The sequence below is a fragment of the Prinia subflava genome, chromosome 12, assembly GCF_021018805.1.
Source record: "Prinia subflava isolate CZ2003 ecotype Zambia chromosome 12, Cam_Psub_1.2, whole genome shotgun sequence".
Lineage (NCBI taxonomy): Eukaryota > Metazoa > Chordata > Aves > Passeriformes > Cisticolidae > Prinia > Prinia subflava.
Genome location: NC_086258.1, coordinates 15,494,492 through 15,514,143, shown reverse-complemented (window position 1 = coordinate 15,514,143; position 19,652 = coordinate 15,494,492). Strand labels below are relative to the sequence as shown.

Sequence of the window (19,652 nt, the reverse complement as noted above, 5' to 3'; positions counted from 1 at the left end):
CGGGAGGGGGATCCGAACCCCACAGGCGAGGGGGATCCGAACCCCACATGGGAGGGAGATCCCCCGAAACCCCACACGAGAGGAGATCCCCAGAAACACCACACGCGAGGGGGATCCGAACCCCGTGGGCCTCCCCGCAGCCCTGCCCGAGGCCCGGCGCGTCCCTGCCCCGGGCATGCAGCGCCATCGGCGGCCGCCCCGCGGTGGGCTCTGAGGGGAGCGCTGGCCGTGGCTCCGGTGGGACGGGACAGCGGCCCCGGGCGCCACACACAGCCTCAAACACAGCCCTGGACCCCCTGCAGCCATCACCGCCAGCCTTCAGCTCTCTGCAGGACTCTCTGTGCTGCCCTGGGCTGAAAAGGTTTTCCGCTAAAAAGCGGTGAGAAAGCACCGTTCCAAGTCACTGGGAAACAACTGATGTGCGAAAACTTGCAGGCACTGTTGTTAGTGGATGAGTTTTGGCAGCTGTGTGTCACCCAGGCTCGGGAAGATGGTTAGCACAGGGATTCTTGGCAAAGCTAAACTCATAAAGATCGCTCTGTTTGAGTGATTGCATCACCGCAGGTTCCTGAGTGACTCCAAACTCAAGATGCATATTTTAAATCTCCCCTGCTGTTGCTGATAATTTGTTCCATATTTACCATATTACTTAGGATTTGCAAATGGGGCGGGTTTTTTTAGAACGTAAATGTTAATTGAATTAGATGGCCATAGCCACAGCAGGCCGAGCTCATCCTGGCCCCTAACGCCACGGCAATCCGTGGGTTTAGCATTCAGGGTGAATTTAGTACTATTGACTTTCCCCCAACATTAATCCATGGTACTTGAAAAGAGATGGAGCTGCGTAAACTCAGATGGTAACAATTTCTGGTTGAGCTTTGTGCTGGTTTGGGTCCCAAGGTTTTCAAAGGATGAGGCTGCTGAAACTGTATTGCTTGTTCAAATTTATATTGGCTTTTGATGCAGACAGTTCTGGACTTAGCCAAAGACCACAGTTCTTGTATCTGCATCTGTCAAGGTAGGACTTGGGTAACAATGTTGATAAAATAAAAGGCTTAATGCAACAAGCCTCTAACAGCACATTTCCTCAGCTGGGTGTTTTATGGTAATATTCCTCCTTAAAATCAATCTGCAAAGTCCCATAACATCAGAAAACAGAGCAGCTCAAAAGGAAATTATCTCATGCACTGGTGTCTTACATCCTGCAGAGGTTGCATCCAGTATTGCATTGTTAAAATCATTTAATGAAATGACATTTAAGATGCCATAGTTACCATTTATGGATAGAATATCCTTTACCATGTGATGATAGCTTTCACTTTGGATTAAGTATGGAGTAAATTTGATCTGCACTGTTGGGATGTGCAAGCTGATGGGAGAGGTATTGTTTCAGAGACAATCAATTTACAGAAAAAAATCAGTTCCATCAGTGTTGGGGAAAAGGTATTTTAGTTTTGGCAACTAATTTTAAAAACAAACTGAAGATTCATTTCAGTGAGAGAGTATAACTGTCATGAGCCTCAGCTACCTGATTACAATCCAAGTAGACAATAATCTAGTTTTCCGTTTTCATGTTAAAAATCTCATTTGAAGTATAGAATTAATGTCTTTTCCTGGTGTTTTTCTTGCTAGATGTCTCTTCCATATGTGGTTTAACCAATTATTTTAACTTCAATTCTTTGCCAAATGACCAGATTTACCACATACAGATCCCTATTAATGCATATTGATGCAGGTAGTAAAGTATTTCATCCTGTTCTGGAAGTGAAGACTTCAGAAAGGTTCAAAAGGATCAGTAAGGATTTATAAGAATGATTCAAGGGATGGAAATCATACCTTAGAGCAAGATACTTAGGCAACCCTTTCTAGTTCACTTAACCAGAAGGTGACTAAGAGCTATTAGTTCACATCCTGTTCAGTCCAATAGAGGTGTCCTAACATGGACAAGAAATTCCCTTCTGAACCCCAGTGTCAGGGTACTGGAGCACTTTGGAGTGAAACAGAGAGTACAGTTAACTTTTGGAGAACCCTGCTGAATACTGATTTGTCCTTTGCACTCTTCAATGTGAAATCTGTGTGGAAAGAACCAAGTGTCCCCATCCCACTGTATGGGATGTGTTTTAAGCACAATTTAGCCAGCACTGCTGGTGTGACATTTAGTATCTCTTGTGCTTTAATCCATACAGGAATTGTTTTGGTCTACATTGTTAACCTCTCTGAATATCCAACGTGTTAGCAACCACCAAAGTGAGGCATAGTTTTAGTCTCCATGTGATGCTTTGCGATTTATTTTTAGCTTCATATTCTGTGAACTTTCATAACACACAGTCTCTGCCCTTTTGTTATAAAAATCGACAGCTGTGGAAAAAATGGTTTAGTCAGGCTGCAGCTCTTCCTCTGTGGCCTTTGTGTACCCGTCCTGATGACCAGAGGCCTCTGGAGGGTGCAGAGAGCCCAGAGCTGTAGTGCACCAATGCCTTTCTGCTGCTGCCCCAGTTTGAGGCACGACAGGGCTCTCTGCTCAGTCAGGTTGTCATCCCTCAGCAGGGACAGTTGCCCAGATGGTGACCTTGTGTCTGTGCAGTGCCCACTCAGGTGTGGGAGCATCTCCTCCAGCTCTCTGTGCAAACTTTTCTCCAATTTTTGATTTGTCAATCCACTGAGACCTCTGGAAAGGACATTGGAAAACTATTGGAAGTCTGAGACTGACTTAAATCTTCCAGCCTGACAAATACATAGCTCTGGTTCTACTCTGTGCCCTCAAGGCTGGCAAGAAGGCACAGACTGAAAGTGCAAGTTAACATACTGTGAAGGTTGTTTTGGTAGGAATTGATGGGGGCAGGCAAAAACACATGTAAGAACAGTGAGGCTACAAAATAAATAAATCGGGACTTTTTGCATCCACTTCTGTTGAAAACTGGGACAGAACTTCACTATTTGGAAGAAGTGATGGATGCTGGAAGTCGAGTGGCTCCACTAGGAGTGCTGGTGCTGGGAGATGAGCAAAGGTAAGACCTGCCTTTTTGGATGCAGCTTGGCAGGAGGGAAAGTGGCAGAGCTGATCCAACAACGAGCTCTTTAAAAATCCCATCCTTGCCCTTTGAGTTCTCTGCGTACTGCGTTCCCCCGGGCTGTGTGACTCTACACAGCACCACACCTTTAAGTACTTCCGTGCTGGGTTTGAGTATTGGCTCATGCTCTTCTTCAGTTGCCTGTGGGCAGGTTTATAAATTATGTGCTGAGGCTTATTTCGTTTATGTGGTTTCTCGAAATATGCTTAAACTTAGGAGATACTTAGTCAGTATCATTGAGTCTTTAAAAACATTCTGCTGCAATGTTACTCGTATATTAGGTTTTGGGTTTTACAGAACCTCTCCAAAACCTCTTGACCAGCAGATGTGCAGTAAAGGGCTGGCCACAAAGCCCACTGTCCTGCTGCCACCATGTGCTGCATGTCAAGGTGCCCCTTCTTTCCTGGTTCATCAACTGAACATTGTTGGCAGCAGTGAGCACCTAAGTAGCTAAATGTCTATTCAAAGAGGGCCTGCCAGTTATCAGTGCAGGCATATTTTTGTAAAGAAATATTTTGTGGTGGCCATTGAGAAGCTGAGCTGCAAAAACATCAACACCACAAGGACACAATATTTTTCTCCTGATTACAACACGCTCATTTATTTTGGAATTCTTATGCCAGCTGAGGACTCCAGGGCAGTGACAGTAGAAGAGTTGTCCAGATGCCAAGGAAAAGAGAGAACTGTATATGCACTCCCGAAATGGTAGAGGGCAGGGAGAAAGGCTGGGTAATGATTTGAAAGAATACATTCCCATAAACTTTCCAAGAGAATCCACAGATTGCTCCCACAACAGATACCTGCAATACTTTGAAAATATTTACAAAATCCAGATGATTGCTAAATTCCTGTATCCTTTGCAGAGATCTGCAGATTCAGAACAACCTTTCTATTAAGATTAAGATAAATGATTGCCTTTCAAATTAGCTGAGAAAGCCATCACACAATAAAGTGATTGTGATGGGAGCAATCCCTGTGCTTAGGGCCACAGAGATAGTGGCCTCTGACATCTGACCAGGGTGGCCAAGCAGCAGACAAAGAGTAAACAAATAACTATAATAGACACTTTGTTTGGGGTTATGTGGAAAACTCAAATCACTGGGTCTTTCTATAGTATGTGTAGACAGGTATTTTTACCTCTTACTATGGTACCATTTCTGTGTGGAGACAGCCCCTCCAGCTCTCAGCATTATTTAAAACTTCTAAATTCTCTGGCAGTTCACAGCACTAACTTTTTGAAAGAGACTGTGTTCATCAAAATGTAGGGAGCACAGTCTGTATAGCCTCATGCAGAGGCTGTGCAGAAGTTTCTCCTGGGTCATATCACAGGATCTGTTTTTAAGCCTTCTTTTAAAAGGCTTTTTTCCTGTTTTATCTGGGAAAAAAAAATAGCATAGGTGCTGAGGTACAGGTGTGCTGAGGCAAACCAGAAGATGGTTCTGTTTCATTCTCTACCTTCTGTCCTGCCATCTGCTACCTCAAAAGTTTGACTTCAGCTATAAATTTTTTGTGGGAGCAAGGATGCCTTTTTCTTACACATTTTCACAACACCAAACCTGGCTGGTCCACATTCAAGCTTTTAGGTACTATGATAAAATAAATAATAAATCTTTCAAAGGATATCTTTTTTTAATACTCCCTTGATCATCATGGGTGTGATGTTGTTTTGTGGCTGGAGAACCAAGACATAGATGGTCTCCAGTCAAAGTTATCAAGTGTCCCCTAATTGTGGCTGTGCTTATTCAAACCACCTAAGAGCTGGTATTTCATACCAGGACTTTCTGTGTTCAAAGCCCAGTTCCAGTTGGTTTGCACTGCAGCTGTTGTGAATGCACGCCCTGCTATGAATGGAGCCCGAGTGAGGCTGCATAGCTGAAGTGTTGTTGAAAATGAGACACAGACATTAAGTGGCCATCTGTGGAAAGTTTTCAGTTGCTTTCATGCTACTGCACTGGGATTCGTGGCAGAATCCAGGGTGAGAATTCATTTTGCTGTGGTGATGTTCACTTCCTGCAAGTGCTGCCTTTATCTTCCCGCAATCTTCTGCTTGAGTCAGATCCTCTAATTACTGTAACAAATCAGGGAGTCCTGTTTCTGCAACAGTTTCCTTTCACTGTATATAATATATATATTTCACACTGTCAGGTGTGCCCGCACCAGCACAGAGGTGAAAAAGCAGTCCACACACTGACTGTAGAAAGAAGTGAGAGGAACAAATGGCACTTGCTCAAATAATGAAAAGCTGTAGCATGAAGTGTGAGAACAATTCAGGGCTGCTTCTCAAACAATAATGGCCCATGACAGAACATGGTCCAGTATCAAAAATGTGCTTCCTCCACACCAAGATGGTTCAGCTTCCTTCCTAACTATACCACACTTTTGACTAAAGGTAGTTGAAGGTCCTCTATCCCCAGAGTGGGTATTTGCAAAGCAGAGATAAAATAGTGAGAAGTATTACAAAGGCAACAATTAGATTTCTAATTGATGAGTAACTTCCACTGTAATGAAATCAGAATATGCCATAAAATCCCTGAGGCCTTATGGTCTATCCCTGCCAACATGATACTCTACAAAGGATAGGAACTCGTCCTCTTCTTGGTTGTGCTGTTCTGTGACTTTGGGCAAGCTGATTTGCTGCTTTACTTCCTTTTATGTTCTCAACTTTTGTCTATGCTGTCTGTAGAGATGATCAAGAATGCACACCCTGACCTGCTGTTCAGCACATGCCCAGGATCCCTGCAGAGGGATCCTGGTTACGCTGCACTGACACTCACCTGACACATTTCACTGGAAGAGCAGGTGGCAGAAGGACCTGAGGGAGCTGAACCCAGCAGAACAATCACTGAGCAAACACTGATTACCCATAGCATGGTGCAGAAAATGGACTGGTTTGCATGGAATCTGTTGGATTATCTTACCAATGGCTCTGAAAATAAATCTCTTTACAACACTACAGCTGTCCTTGTATACCACTGTATACAAGTTTAGTGATGTTTTGAAACTTTTCAAAGCAGCCTTTTCCAGCATTCTCAGTCCATTATTACAATAGCCTTATCTCCTTGTACGAAATGGCTTCTTTGTCTAGTGAATGATTTCATTTAAACCAACCAAATCAAAGTCAACCTTCATTATGAGCAGCGGCATGTGGCACTGCAGGATTTTAAAGCACTGACAGGGATTTCAGAGCTGTTTTCAGTTCTATCATAGATTTGTGCAACCATCTCTTCAGTTCTGCTGGTGACTGGCTGCACCTCTATCAGCAATAAGCCATGCAGCCCAGGTGGAGAACAGTCAGATTGTCCTGGGCCTTGGGAGAGAGGGTGAGATGGGCTCCTCTAGCCAATCAAATCTGCTTTTTCCCTCTTGCCACTGGTTTGAGCACATCAGGATCTTACTGATTTGATAAACAGGACCTATGCTGGGACAGTGGTTCAGTGACAGGAAGCTGTTCTGAGGAGTTTGTTCCTCTTGGACATTCACTGGCAGCATCCCTGCTCGGGATGTGTGTACAAGCATGCTCACTCCCATCTGCTGTTTTTTCATCAGCTAGGCAAACAGGATCTAAGGGAATCGAGAGGCTCGATTGCTCTTTGTAGCTGTCTTTTGGAAGGCTCTGTTGCCCATTAAAATGCATGTGAGGTTTTTCTGTCACTTGACAGGCTTCTTGAATTAAACCCCTTCCAATGTCAGGATCTAAGCTGCAGGTTCAGGCTCTTACCTTTAAAATCTGTGCATTAAGTGCCTTGTATCTTATCTGGTATAGCTGTTGAACTAATCAGAATGAGCATTCTACAATTTGCATTTATCCTTCCAAGCTGAGAGATCATGCACCACTGGCATTGAAAAGGCTGATGATTTGCCCCGGTTCATGCTTCTGAATAAAACTGACAGCTATGAGATGGAAACGTTCAGCTCTTGTTTTAATTTGCTGCAGGAAAGATTTAGCAGACAGAGGTGAAATCTTTGACCCAGTTTTGTCCTACTGGGGTCTCTCTGTACAAGAGGGAGAGGGGTCCCCAAGCACTGATATTTTCAGGTGTCTCTTGCTCTCCCAGTTACAGCTATTGGGATTTTAGGATAACTCATAGCCGGGTGCTGCAGCCTGAGCAGAGGTGTTACAGGGCTGCTCAGGGACTGCTGAAAAGCAGGGTCCGGGCAAGGGGAGGCCGGGCACCTCGAGCTACCACATCCACTCTCAGGGAGCTGCCAGGGAGCAGAGGATCCCTCGGGATGCTGCCGGACGCAGCCCGAGTGGCTCCGCCGGCTCCGGGAGCTCAGCGGGACAGCGGCCGGGGAAGGGCAGATCGGGCCGGGGGCCGGCAGAGCCGGGGCTGAGCCGGGGGCTGGCTGAGCCGGGGGCTGGCAGAGCCGAGGGCTGCCAGAGCCGGGGGCTGGCAGAGCCGGGGGCTGGCAGAGCCGGAGCTGGCAGAGCCGAGGTCGGCAGAGCCGGGGCTGGCAGAGCCGGGGGCTGGCAGAGCCGGGGGCCGGCAGAGCCGAGGTCGGCAGAGCCGGGGCTGGCAGAGCCGGGGGCTGGCTGAGCGGGGCTGGCAGAGCCGGGGGCTGGCAGAGCCGGAGCTGGCAGAGCCAGGGCTGGCAGAGCCGGAGCTGGCAGAGCCGAGGTCGCCAGAGCCGAGGGCTGGCAGAGCCGGGGGCTGGCAGAGCCGAGGTCGCCAGAGCCGAGGGCTGGCAGAGCCGGGGCTGGCAGAGCCGGGGCTAGCAGAGCCGGGGGCTGGCAGAGCCGAGGTCGGCAGAGCCGGGGCTGGCAGAGCCGGGGGCTGGCAGAGCCGGGGCTGGCAGAGCCGGGGCTGGCAGAGCCGGGGGCTGGCAGAGCCGAGGTCTGGCAGAGCCGGGGCTGGCAGAGCCGGGGCTGGCAGAGCCGAGGTCGGCAGAGCCGGGGCTGAGCCGGGGCCGGCGGGGCTGAGCCGGGCCCAGCCCAGCGCTGTGCTCCACGCAGGGAGCCGGCGGTCCGCGGGCCTGGGGGCAGGGCGGCTGTCTATTTTTAGTGAGGGTTTTATAGAGTGGATCCCTGCGGTCTGGCTCCACACTGAAATATTGTCCTAGTCTCAATGACATAAACACAGGGCCAGCCTATGATCCTGGCGCCAGCTTCAGCTTAGGGAATGTGAATGAAAGTACCAGTGGGGTCCAAGCAAGAAGGAGAAGAAAAAAATCCGACTGTAATTACAAATAAATCCCAAACCCTTTCGCTCTCATGGCTCACTTAGTGCTGCAAATAGCCTCTGATTCTCTACAAATAAGTCCCAGCTTAGTTACTGACAGATCTACCAAGTGGCAGTTAATGGAATAATGACTAAGGGAAGCTTAGGGTAATTTACAAACAGTTCTCGGTGTTGGAGGGTGATTGCCCCCACCTCGCCCCCCTCCCTGCTCCCTCCAGGTCCTGCAGTGGTAAGCACCAAGCAAGACCTAAGCCTAAGCACACCAGGGCCCTCTTCGGCTCGTCGGGGAAGGCTGCTATTTATTTATTTATTTGTTTGTTCAAGAGATCACACACAAGACAGGCAAACTCCAGTATCTGTCTCCCTAGGGAGAGCAGTTTAGGCTACGGTCCACCGAGCAAGGTTATCCCTACCTTCTTTTTTGATGAGAAAAGTGGGGAGTTCTTAAGTGAAAGTGGCTTTAAAAGCCATCCCTGCTATGAGATGCTTTAAATGCATTTAGATGCAGCATTCTTCCTTTTGCTTCTTTCTGTATTACAAAGGCATCTCTCTTCCTTGAATCCCTTGTCTGAGTTTGTTTCAATACCTCATATTTGAGTTGAAATGCTCATTTTGCTGAACAAAGTTAACCTTCACGTTCAAAGTAGAGAGAACTCGTGTGGCACTTTCAGAGTGGTCGGTGTAATGCTCTTTTTTGTTTGATTCTGATCTTTTTGTAAATCAGAACAGGATCATGTGTCTGGAACACTACTCTGTCAAGAATGGGAGAAATGGGAAGGCTGTTCCTGCATAGGAACAATTGCACATGCATAGACACATGAAAAGAGTAAAAAAATAATAGTCAAAATATGTGCCGTTGTATCTGGCATGTTATTGAACTGCTGATGTGTTTATAAGAGAACAAGTACTTCAAAAGATGATGTGGCTTCGGGACACGTGCAGGGCAGCAAAGATACTCAGTTAAGTGTCATTATTTCAGTGACACTTGAAAGAAAATCATCCTGACCCGTGTCTATGCAGGAAAGCCGAGCTTCTTAGTCCTGTGGTGGGTTGTTTGTTCTCCCTGTGCCATCCTCGTCTTTCCGAGTATCTGTGTTCAGAGGAGGAGGATAACAGTCACTTATTAATATTTTCTATTTTAAAAAACCCCACAAAGTCCTTATTCAGGCGTATTAGAGGAACTTCCCTGTACATAAGCAAAGCTGTGCTGTAAGCAAAGCAGTAATTTGTGACTTCTCTGTGTGCTGTGGGACTTTTTGTCTCATATTCCTGCTGTACCCTCCTATACCCCCTTGTCAATTCTCTTTTAGAGACTGTGGCGTTGTGGGATGTTGCTCAATACCCAAAAGCTTTTAACTCTATCCTGTAATTGATGTTTTGTGTAAACTGCAATGAAGGAAGGATATTAAAAAAAAGGGGGAGGGGAGGAGGGGAACAACATATTTAATGAGGATGAGTAAACACACCCAAGATGTAACTGTAGATATAAAAAAAATAAAAGCAGCTGGGGGGCTTCTGAGACATTGTTTGTCTTGAAAGTGATGAGAAGAGGCACCATCAAAAGACTTGTTTTACTACAGTCATGCTTCATTATGGGCAAGGAGAGTGTGGGGAAGGGGAGGGGTGGGGGTTCCCTACGTGACCAGGTTGCCAGAAGAGAGAACCTAACTCGTTTGCATGGCCTAATTAATCCCTGAACTCAGTCAAAGCCTGAGTCAGAGGGAGAGAGCAAATGTCAGATCCGTGTCTGGGAAGCCTAGATTCATTATTTTACTCGCCTGGGTCCCTTTGCCTTCAGATGCAAAGACTTGAAACTCCCAAACCAAAGAAACACATCCCAGATTCCTACTGAACATTAGCAGGTTTGGAATCAGTCTCAGACACAAATGTCTGTTTCTGCATCTGAATTAATACCATACCATCATGAGTGTGCCTGTTTCATCATTTGTGAGAGAAAGGGGAAATCATTCCATGTGCCACTGAAGGGACAAGTTTCTCTGAGAAATTTGAGTTCTCCTATTGAACACAGAACTTTTCACAGCCAGCCCAGCCTCTGTGGGTTTGTATCTTGGGACATTTTGTAGTGGCTGCAGAGAGAATGCTGTGCACACAACTCTGGCTGATCATTGTGATCTACTTCTTTTTGAAGAGATCAGATTCCCTGAAGGGATAAAGCATAAGAAGCTGGAAAGGAGTGATAATACAAAATGCTGGGGAATGACATGCAGTTTAATCTTTTTCTAGTTATTAAAGCTCCTTCATCCTTGCACATTTTCTAGCCAGAGCAAATTTAAAGAATTTCTAATAAAGCAATGGTTCTGAATTTGGGGGACCTTCTGCTGCTGCATTAATTCCTGAGGCAAAACCCTAGTCAGGAGTTATTTCATATACAGGCTTAATTCTGTTCTTTTATTCCAGTGTACCCAGGATAGTTCTTGTGAGCATAATGTGCAGCCATTTTTCATTTAGTCTGGGATTTCTGTGTCAGATATATTTGGGATCCTGTTCCCTCTGGCTCTCTGATCAGGATTAGATCCTGCCTCTTGGACTTTGTACTTCCACAAAACCCGTGAGTCTCCTGGAACATTTTATACCAGGATCTGAGGCAACATTTACTGAGTGCAGGGGACCTGTAGGCTCAGGACTAAGTTGATAGAAGTACTTTTAAAATAAGTTTCAGTTTTCCTTCATTCATAACCAATGGGCTAAATATGATGTAATTGGATTTATTTTTTCCTCTTCACCCCCACTGGAGCCAGGAAAATGAAGTAGTTGAGAGAAAAGGGGTTGTCATTTTCAGTCAAGCAGTCATTCATCATGAAGCATTAGACAATTAGCAATAAAACATTTCAAGGGCTCCATTGGTGCTAAAAGAGCGAGAGGGTCTTTTTAAATATCAGAGGTGAGAAATGTTATGTATCAGGGTTATTCAGTAACTGGCATCAATGAATCACTCCATGCACACAGGGCTTGATTGGGGGCTTGCTGTACTTCTCACTTCATTGAATCTTTGTCCTTCAGTTGTCTTTAGTGTTTTATAAAAAAGGAATAGTAAAAACTTGGTTTATCTCAATAGATGTTTATCTTAATGACCAGCCTGACTAAAATGAATAAATACATTCCTACTTGCCATGTGTGTATATATGTAATATATGCTGCCACAGGGAGTTTGTTTGGATAAACAATGTTGCCTGTGTGGAAATTCAAATCCCCTTCAGGAGCCATTGCTTGTAAATATAAGTGTCATTTTTAACATAAAAAATGCTTTGGTTTCTGTTTCATCTTTTCCAATTCTCCCACTGGCCTCCCTGTCTGTAATGAATTGGTCTGCACACTGTGAGACGATGGTCTCTTCTCTTGACTGCTGAGATGTTAGGATTTGGCACAAAAAGTAGGATGTTTAGGTGGGGTAGAGGAGGGGGAGGATTTAGAAGAACTTTGGGTTTCGTCTGTTGCAAACCCATTTAAATAATTAAAACTAATTCCTCCAAGTGGAGTTGTAGCCAAGAAAACTGTTCTGAGAGATTCAGATTTACAGCAGAAGACACTGCTGAGAGAAAAAGCAAGAAACAGAGACAGTGGAGTTCCACCTCCCATGATATATAGAGCCAAGGGAGGTATAAATACCCGTCACTTCCCGGACCCTCTTTTAAAAAAAAGACAAACACCCAGGATCCTGTCTCTGGCTGGCTTGCAGCAAGGCGCCCTCATAAAAGCTAAGATAAACAGTTTATCAGCAGATGAATGCACAAGCTCTGGTCTAAAGACAAAAGTCTATACCTTAGGAAAAATGCAGAAGCAAGAGGAGATTGGGCTGAGAATCAAGGAGGCACAGTGTTTTAGGAGGAAGAATGACATGTAATGAGAAAAATACAGCAATTCTCTAAGGACATTTTTTAAGGTGATGGATATATCTATGTATAACTGTACTTAAAAGACTAAGAAATATATATATTTTTTTTATTTGTGGGATCTCCTTTTTTGTTGTTGTTTTTTTCTTCATTGTTTTAATGCATTAGTCATGTTAGGATTTACTCCACTATAAAACATTCATCCCAGAGCTCAGTTTCAAAATATATTATTTATATATTATTTATCACTGTAGATACAGATTCTTGACCAAATGTATCCTTCCCTGTCTCCATTCTGTTGGGATTTCAAGGTAGAACTTAGCTCTCTCAAAATATGTTTTACTTTCCAAAGTTTTTGATTCACAACTGTTTTCCTTCAGAGCAGCTGATCACCTGCTAACGTTGTAATCCTCAGCACAGTCCTTATTCTGTGTATCAGGAAAGGGCAGGGAAACAGATGAGGTACCTTCCTCATGAGGGAAAGAGAGACAGAAACACCACATTTCAAAAATCCTGCAGAATCTCCCTGAATCCTTCCACACTAAAAATGTAGTTTCAAAGTGGTGGAATGGTGATTTTATACCTGTGGTACATGGATTCCTGGGAAGGTCATACCTGACCCTTGATAGCTCATAATGTAGATTTGTCATCTGATATATTTGGACTATGTAAAATGGCTGCAAGCTGTGCATCTCCTGTAGAATTTCTTTAGGGATTCAGTTTTTAAGAAAAAGGTAGAAAAGGAGTTCCTTAGAAATATATAGGTATATAAAGGAAGAGGAAACTATCAGCTTGCTAGGATCTAAGGCTAAAATTGAAGAGATTTAAATTCAGTTGTCTGCTCTTTCAAACACAAGTTTCCTCTACAATTTTATTAAAACAGGAGACTCTTCCCTCTGCACTGTTCCATTGACACTGGTAGCATCTAATCAAACTCTCCAACACTTCAATGAAAGACTCAAGGATTAGCATTCCTGCTCTACAGAAAAGGAAAGGCAGAGCTATGAAATGTGCTGCCCAAAGCCATATGAAAAATTTGCATGACAGCTGAGAAAAGGACTCATTAGGTTATGCTGTTGGTTTTCCCTTCCTTTCCTTAACAATTGTTTCATGCCAATGTTTTTTTTTTTTTTAATGAAGCAAAAGTCAATGAGAGCATGACTTAATCTTTAAGTGTAAAGGGAAGCAAGAATAGTTCTAAGGAAGCCTCCACTCCTAAGGCAGGCACAACTGTGCCATTCACACCTGGCATAGTTCTTCTTCATGCCAGTTTTGCAGTGTTTTACTACTTTCTGTGAGATTCCTTCCATGTTTTAGATGGTGCATGCATGGTGCCTGAGACCACTGCTTGCAGACCAGGCTGATTTGATACCATGGGCTGAATTCAGAGGGATGTCCCTGAGCCCAGCGTTGGGTGAAGTAGGCCAGGCCATTTTCTGTTAGTAGATTTATCACAAAACAAATCTATTCTGAATTGTTTCTGTGCATCCTCACTGCGGTGGACTGAAGTCAGCTGCTCACATAATGTGTTTTCAGAGCTGTGCCTCCAGAGCCATGCAGGCTGCATTCCTCTTCTCTCCTCATCAGCAATGTGACCCTGAAGAAGTGGCATCTTACTCTAGCCCACGATGGCTTCCCGTGTGCCTTGAAGGTTGTATTTTCTTTGTCTACTGAAAAAACACATTTTTACTGCTGACAGCACTCCAGAACCAATAAAGCTGAGGCAACGGGAGTTGTTCTACTCTGCTTCATGCACCATTGCCAGTAGAGCAACCCGCTAAGGCTTCTGTGAGCTGCTGGCCCCTCTCCCTGTCCCAGGAAGGGCTGGCATCGTACACAGACCCTGGATCACCTTTACCTTCAGGTTTCATTCACTGCTGTTTTCAGCAAGTCTTGGAATAAACCAGTTTCTTTTCTCTCTGACCCAGAGGCCTCTGGCAGAGTTCCTGGCAGCTCTTCCCCAGTCCTTCTGTCAGCCATCCCACCAAGGAATTCTTGGGCCACAAGTGACTTCTGTCACTTCTGCATCCCTCGAGCTTTCACGGCCTCTCCAGGAGCCCAGTGCACCTGGAGGAATTACTGAGCCCCAGCCTGCTCTGCTCAGAACAGATCTGGGCCTTAAAGAGGGACACAGAGGCTTACAGAGCCTCATTCCAGAAACATTTCATCGTACAGGTAACTCAGTTGAGGAGGAGAAGGTCTCGTCTTCCAGTCCTTGCTTAGGGTCACAATTTTGAACGTGAAATCTTAAACATCTGGCATGGGATAGATGGAACATAGGCCTTATCAGCTTTGCTTTTTAGACTTAAGAGACTAGTTAAAGAATTGGTTTCAAATACCAGCTGAGTAAAACTTAATTTATTATTAAAAATAAATACAAGCCATTAGATGTAACTTCTGAATTTTTGCTTCTGTTCTGTTTCTGAGGTATAGCTTCTCACTTATATCCAGGGACAACTTTTATGCCAAATTTCAGCAATTAAGGTTTATCAGGGTCTGGGTGAAGGTAGAGACCTCCACTTGCAGGTGAAAAAAGTTTTAATAAAACTCCAGCAGATCTTAGACTGACATTGTAGCAGCAAGTGTCACTGTGAGGCTCTTTCACAGTGTTGACCTTAGGTCAGTTTTCCATCTTTTTCATGTAGCTTTTTCAGTTATGTATTATTTATAAAATGTGCTATATGTTCTGGAATAAAACAAAGTCAAGAGTTATTTTAAATTGAAAATTGGGAGTGAAAATAGTTGAAAAAATATAATTTTTATAAAAAACACCCAATCTTGGTAATATGATCTACGTATTACTTTCATAATGAACCTAAATTTGAAAGTTAAGATTTAAACAAATGTATAAATAATTTAGGTGAAATGGCTTAGCTTCAGTCCCATTAAACTTGGGCTCCTAAGTGCCTAAATAGCCTGCAGGAATGGGATTCAAGCACTTCAGGAAATTTTACTCAAACCGTAATAGAGCCTTACAGCCATACTGCCTGCCGCGCCGTGTAAGTGCTCTTTGTGAGACAGTAATTCTGCCATGAAAGTGGCTTTAGTATCAAATTTTAAACTGTTTTATGTATTTGCCATTGAGGCACTTTCCATCTTTCCTGTATGGACTGAGGGCATAACTGGAAATTGCGTTTCTGATGAAGAAGTCTTAGCCAAGTCCCTAGAAAATCGCTCAGCAAGTGCTCCGCAGAGAGCAGCGGGGCCGGGCGGTCTCCCGGAGCATCCGCCATGGGAGCCGAGCTCCAGGGCTCGTCTCGGGGGACCGCAGGTCCGTACGGGGGGTCCTAACCCGGCCGCAGCCGCCGAGGTGCGCGCAGAGTCCGCGGCACCCCCGGTGCTGCGCCCGCCGCTGCCCGCGCTCACACGCGCGGGAGGTTCATCCCAAATTTCCGCGGCGCCGAGGGCATCCCGCCGCTCCGCGCTGTCCCGGCGCCCCCCGGCCCGCCCGCGGGCAGCCCCCGGCCCGGCGCGGCGCCGCCAGCAGAGGGCTCGCTCCGCCCGGGAAGGTGGCCGGCGGCGCCGGGGCCGCGGGCAGAGCGGCCGCAGCGGCCCCGCGGCGCGCCCCGCGCCCATGTGCGCGCCCGGGCGGGCGGCCCCCGGCGGCCGCGCAGCGCGGGCCGGGCCGGGAGGGCGCGGGCGGCCCGCCGGGACAGCCGCTGCCCTCCGCGGGCGGCCCGAACGCGCTCCTGCGCCGGGCGGGCGGGAGGGGCCGCGCTCCGCGCCCACGGGCACAGCGGCGGGGCGAGGCCGAGCCCGGAGCCGGCGACGGCGGCCCGAGGAGCGGGCGCCCGGCCGGGCGGAGCTGCCGGCGGCTGCCCCGGGCAGGGCAGCATCTCCCGGGGCGCGGCGGCTCGCGTGAGCGGCGGCGTGCGGAGGGCGGGGGGAGGCGGCGGCTCCCGCCTCAGCCTTCCCCAGCAGAGGGTGCCTGCCGGTGGGAAGGGGGAAGCCGCGCTCTCCTGGACTTTTGTGGGAGTGGGGGTTGTGTTGTGTGTGTGGGTTTTTTTTAAGGGGGGTGGGGTGGGTTAGGAGAGAGTCTGTGGTTTCCATGGAGATGAAGCTGAAAGTGCAGGAAATTTAAAGGCTTTGGGTCCTTGCAAAGCAGACAAACTGGTGCCAACGTGCGTGGCTGCTGTTGCTGCTGAGGAGGCTGCTTTGCAAACGGCGGAGAAGAGCGGGGAGGAAGAATCGGCAGCAACTTCTTCCACACGCACGGGCGGACAACGAGGAGCGGCAGCAGCAAGCAGGATTCGCAACAAAAAGAGGCATCTCCCGTTCCCGGGAAGGGCGAGAAGAAGCAGCAGCAGCAGAATTTTGGAGCGGCTCCACCAGGAGAAATTTTATAGAGAAGCCTGCAAGAGAGAGTGTTCGCAGGGGGCTTGTTCTCCGGGCTTATCAGGGGGCTGTCTTTGCTGGTGGTGCGGCGAGTGGAGGTGATCCCCCTCAAAGACGAGCTATTTTGGATATCCCCGTACAAGTTTTCTGATGTATTTGCTTGCACCTTCTTCCCTTGCCGTTTGGTGAATCCAGCCCCCCTCTCCCTCCCCCCCACCGGTCTCCCAAGGATGGATCATTCCCACTGCCTTGTGACTATATACGCCTTGGTGGTTCTGCTGGGTCTCCGGCTAGAGCAGGGCGCCTGCCAGCACTATCTGCACATCCGACCGGCTCCCAGCGACAACCTGCCCTTGGTGGATCTAATCGAGCACCCGGACCCTATCTTTGACCCCAAGGAGAAGGACCTTAACGAGACCTTGCTAAGGAACCTCATGGGCGGACACTTCGACCCCAACTTTATGGCTGTTTCTTTGCCCGAGGACCGGCTCGGAGTGGACGATCTGGCTGAGCTGGACTTGCTGCTCAGGCAGAGACCCTCGGGAGCGATGCCCAGCGAAATCAAAGGGCTGGAGTTCTACGACGGGCTGCAGCCGGGCAAGAAGCACAGGCTGAGCAAGAAGCTGCGCAGGAAGCTGCAGATGTGGCTTTGGTCCCAGACCTTCTGCCCGGTCCTATACACGTGGAACGATCTCGGCAGCCGCTTTTGGCCCCGGTATGTCAAAGTGGGCAGCTGCTACAGTAAAAGGTCTTGTTCAGTCCCCGAAGGCATGGTTTGCAAACCTGCCAAGTCCGTGCATTTAACGATCCTGAGGTGGAGGTGCCAGCGCCGGGGCGGGCAGAGATGCACATGGATACCCATCCAGTACCCCATCATTTCGGAGTGTAAGTGCTCCTGCTAGGGCTGGCACTTCCCTTCGCGCCCCTTCTCCAGCGGACTCACGTGGACCTTTGCTGCAACAGAAATAAAAGACATTTGCTTTCTGGTTAACGTTGTAATGCACTGTAACGTGTAGGAGAATGTATATTGTGTGTATATATGGCACCGGTTTAATATACTATTAAAAGGTCAGTATTACACGTGAAATAATCAGCGTCTACTGTATTTTCAAGACTATTACCCTGATCGTTGCTAATGTATCTTTTTTTTTTTTTTTTTTTTTTTTTTTTTTTTTTTTTTGTATTTATATTCGAGAGAGAAGTTGCTTCGCTTTGGCGAAGTAGGTTTTTGTTGGTTTTTTTTTTTAATAAAAGGATAAAAAATACAAACCAAGCTTTTTGATAAGAAAACGTTTAAAGCTATTTTCCATTATTCGGAAAGCGTGTTGTGAGGGGGTTTTCTTCTTTTTCCTTACGGACTTTAGATTTAAAATAAAAATGAATAAACGCCTAGAGCACAATGTTATTGTAAATAGAGAGAACAGTTTGAATGACTTAATCCTATGTAAATGAAGAGTATCTGCTATTTATTCTTTATATCCTTGTAGTAAAAGTGCAGTGCAGAATTAAAGTCAACCACTAAAACACGAGCCGTTTGGATTCTGTTTGCTTTTTGGTTTGGCCGTCGTCGGGGGGGCTTTCTTCTCTCTCCTCCTCGTTTTCCACGCTCAGCGGGACGTTTCGTGGTGGCAGGGGGAGGTGGGAACCTGCTCACGACTCTGTTAGCGGGGCTCTGCGGCACCTACACGGCCGGAGCGCCGCGGGCCCGGCCCCGCGGGATGGGGCGGCCGGCGGGGGGGTCCGCCCGCTCCGCGCTGCGCTGTCCCGCGGAGCCGCTCCCGCGGCCGCGCAGCCCCGGCGAGCTCAGTGGCAGCTGCTCGGGGATTCTTCTTTTAACCGCTTGACATTTCATTTACAACGGGACACGTGTCTTTCACACCTACCATTGTGGTGGGACACTGCTGAAACTTGACCCCTGGGCTTTGGGGGGTTTCAGCGCAGACACGTTATTAGCCTGATCCTGTGACAGCTCCGCACACCGCCCGGCCCGGTTAACCCTTTGGGCTCCCGCCAGCGCCGGGCCATCGCCACCCTGACGGGCTGCCCGGTCTGCGGGGCTCGGGGACTGCACCCCCTCTGTCGAGCGTCCTCTCCCCAGGCAGCCGGGGAGCGCTGCGCCGTGCCCCGCAGCCGGGAGCGCCGCGCCGTGCCCCGCAGCCGGGGAGCGCCGCGCCGTGCCCCGCAGCCGGGAGCACCGCGCCGTGTCCCGCAGCCCGGAGCGCCGCCCGTACTGCCGCGGGGTGCCCGAGCCCCGCCGCCGCCCGCTCCCGGCCCGCCCCCCGGGGCCGCCCCGCCCGCCCCCCGCTCCCGGCGGCGCTGCGGAACCGCCCGGCCCGGCCCGGTCCGGCCCGCGGGACCCGCAAGCGTCCCGCGGCTCCGTCGGGACCCGGCCCAATTAGCGACGTGTTTGACTTTTACGTGCCGGGAGAGCCGACGGTTCGTATCTCATAGATACCAACTGCGAAAACAAACCCTCCACGTGTTCTTCAAAGGCTCCCTGACAGTGCAGAAAACCTTTTCCTTATTTATCTTGGAGCCAAAGAACCTCTCTCTCTCTCTCTCTCTCTCTCTTTTTTTTTTTTTTTTTTAATTTCTCCTCCAAAACTCGGAGGGAATCCATGCTCATCATTTTAAACCCGTGGGTCTTTCATTGAGACGAGCCAGCCCTGCTTTCTCTAACGCTTAGTTCGGTATCTCCGAATGCATATTCATTCCCTCGCCGTCTCTCGGTGCGTTTTACCGCCCGTCTCTTTGCTCTAATTTCAATAGTTTTGGGAGGGGGGTAGAAAATCAGATCTTGGGACATTTAGGGTATTCATTAACCTAGTGAAGAGGAACAGAGGCATTATTACTCACATAGAAGGCACCCTGCCCACATGTCTATCTAAGGGTTCATTGTAAAAGGATTAAAAGTTAAAGACCTTCATCTTATGATTCTTTCATTTAATCTTCGTGGCGCCTGAAAGACATGCTGGATGGATGATCACATTTAAAATATTCCTAATGTCGGCTACCTTAGGACTCCAGGCAGGGCAAACAAACGTAATTTATTTCCAGAAGAAAGGGTATATTGAGATGTTTAAGTTTATGAACCACCATTACCATGTATATTTGTTAGGTTCTGACAAATACCCAAATAACATTAAAATCAGCCATTCATCACATATGAATTTATGCAAAACCTTGTATGCCTGGGGCCAATATTTTTTTAGACA

General features: G+C 47.6%; 1 protein-coding gene across 1 annotated transcript; it reads left to right on the top strand.

The window, feature by feature from the left end:
* Nucleotides 1-15,825: 15,825 nt before the first annotated feature.
* On the top strand, nucleotides 15,826-17,966 carry NOG (noggin). The gene has a single exon (XM_063409117.1). The coding sequence runs from the start codon at nucleotides 16,668-16,670 to the stop codon at nucleotides 17,337-17,339; it is 672 nt and encodes a 223-aa protein (XP_063265187.1). The 5' UTR covers nucleotides 15,826-16,667; the 3' UTR covers nucleotides 17,340-17,966.
* The last annotated feature ends 1,686 nt before the right edge of the window (nucleotides 17,967-19,652 follow it).

What these genes read in the sequence shown, in the direction of transcription:
- NOG (XM_063409117.1), top strand. Translation starts at nt 16,668, where the DNA reads ATGGATCATTCCCACTGCCTTGTGACTATATACGCCTTGGTGGTTCTG.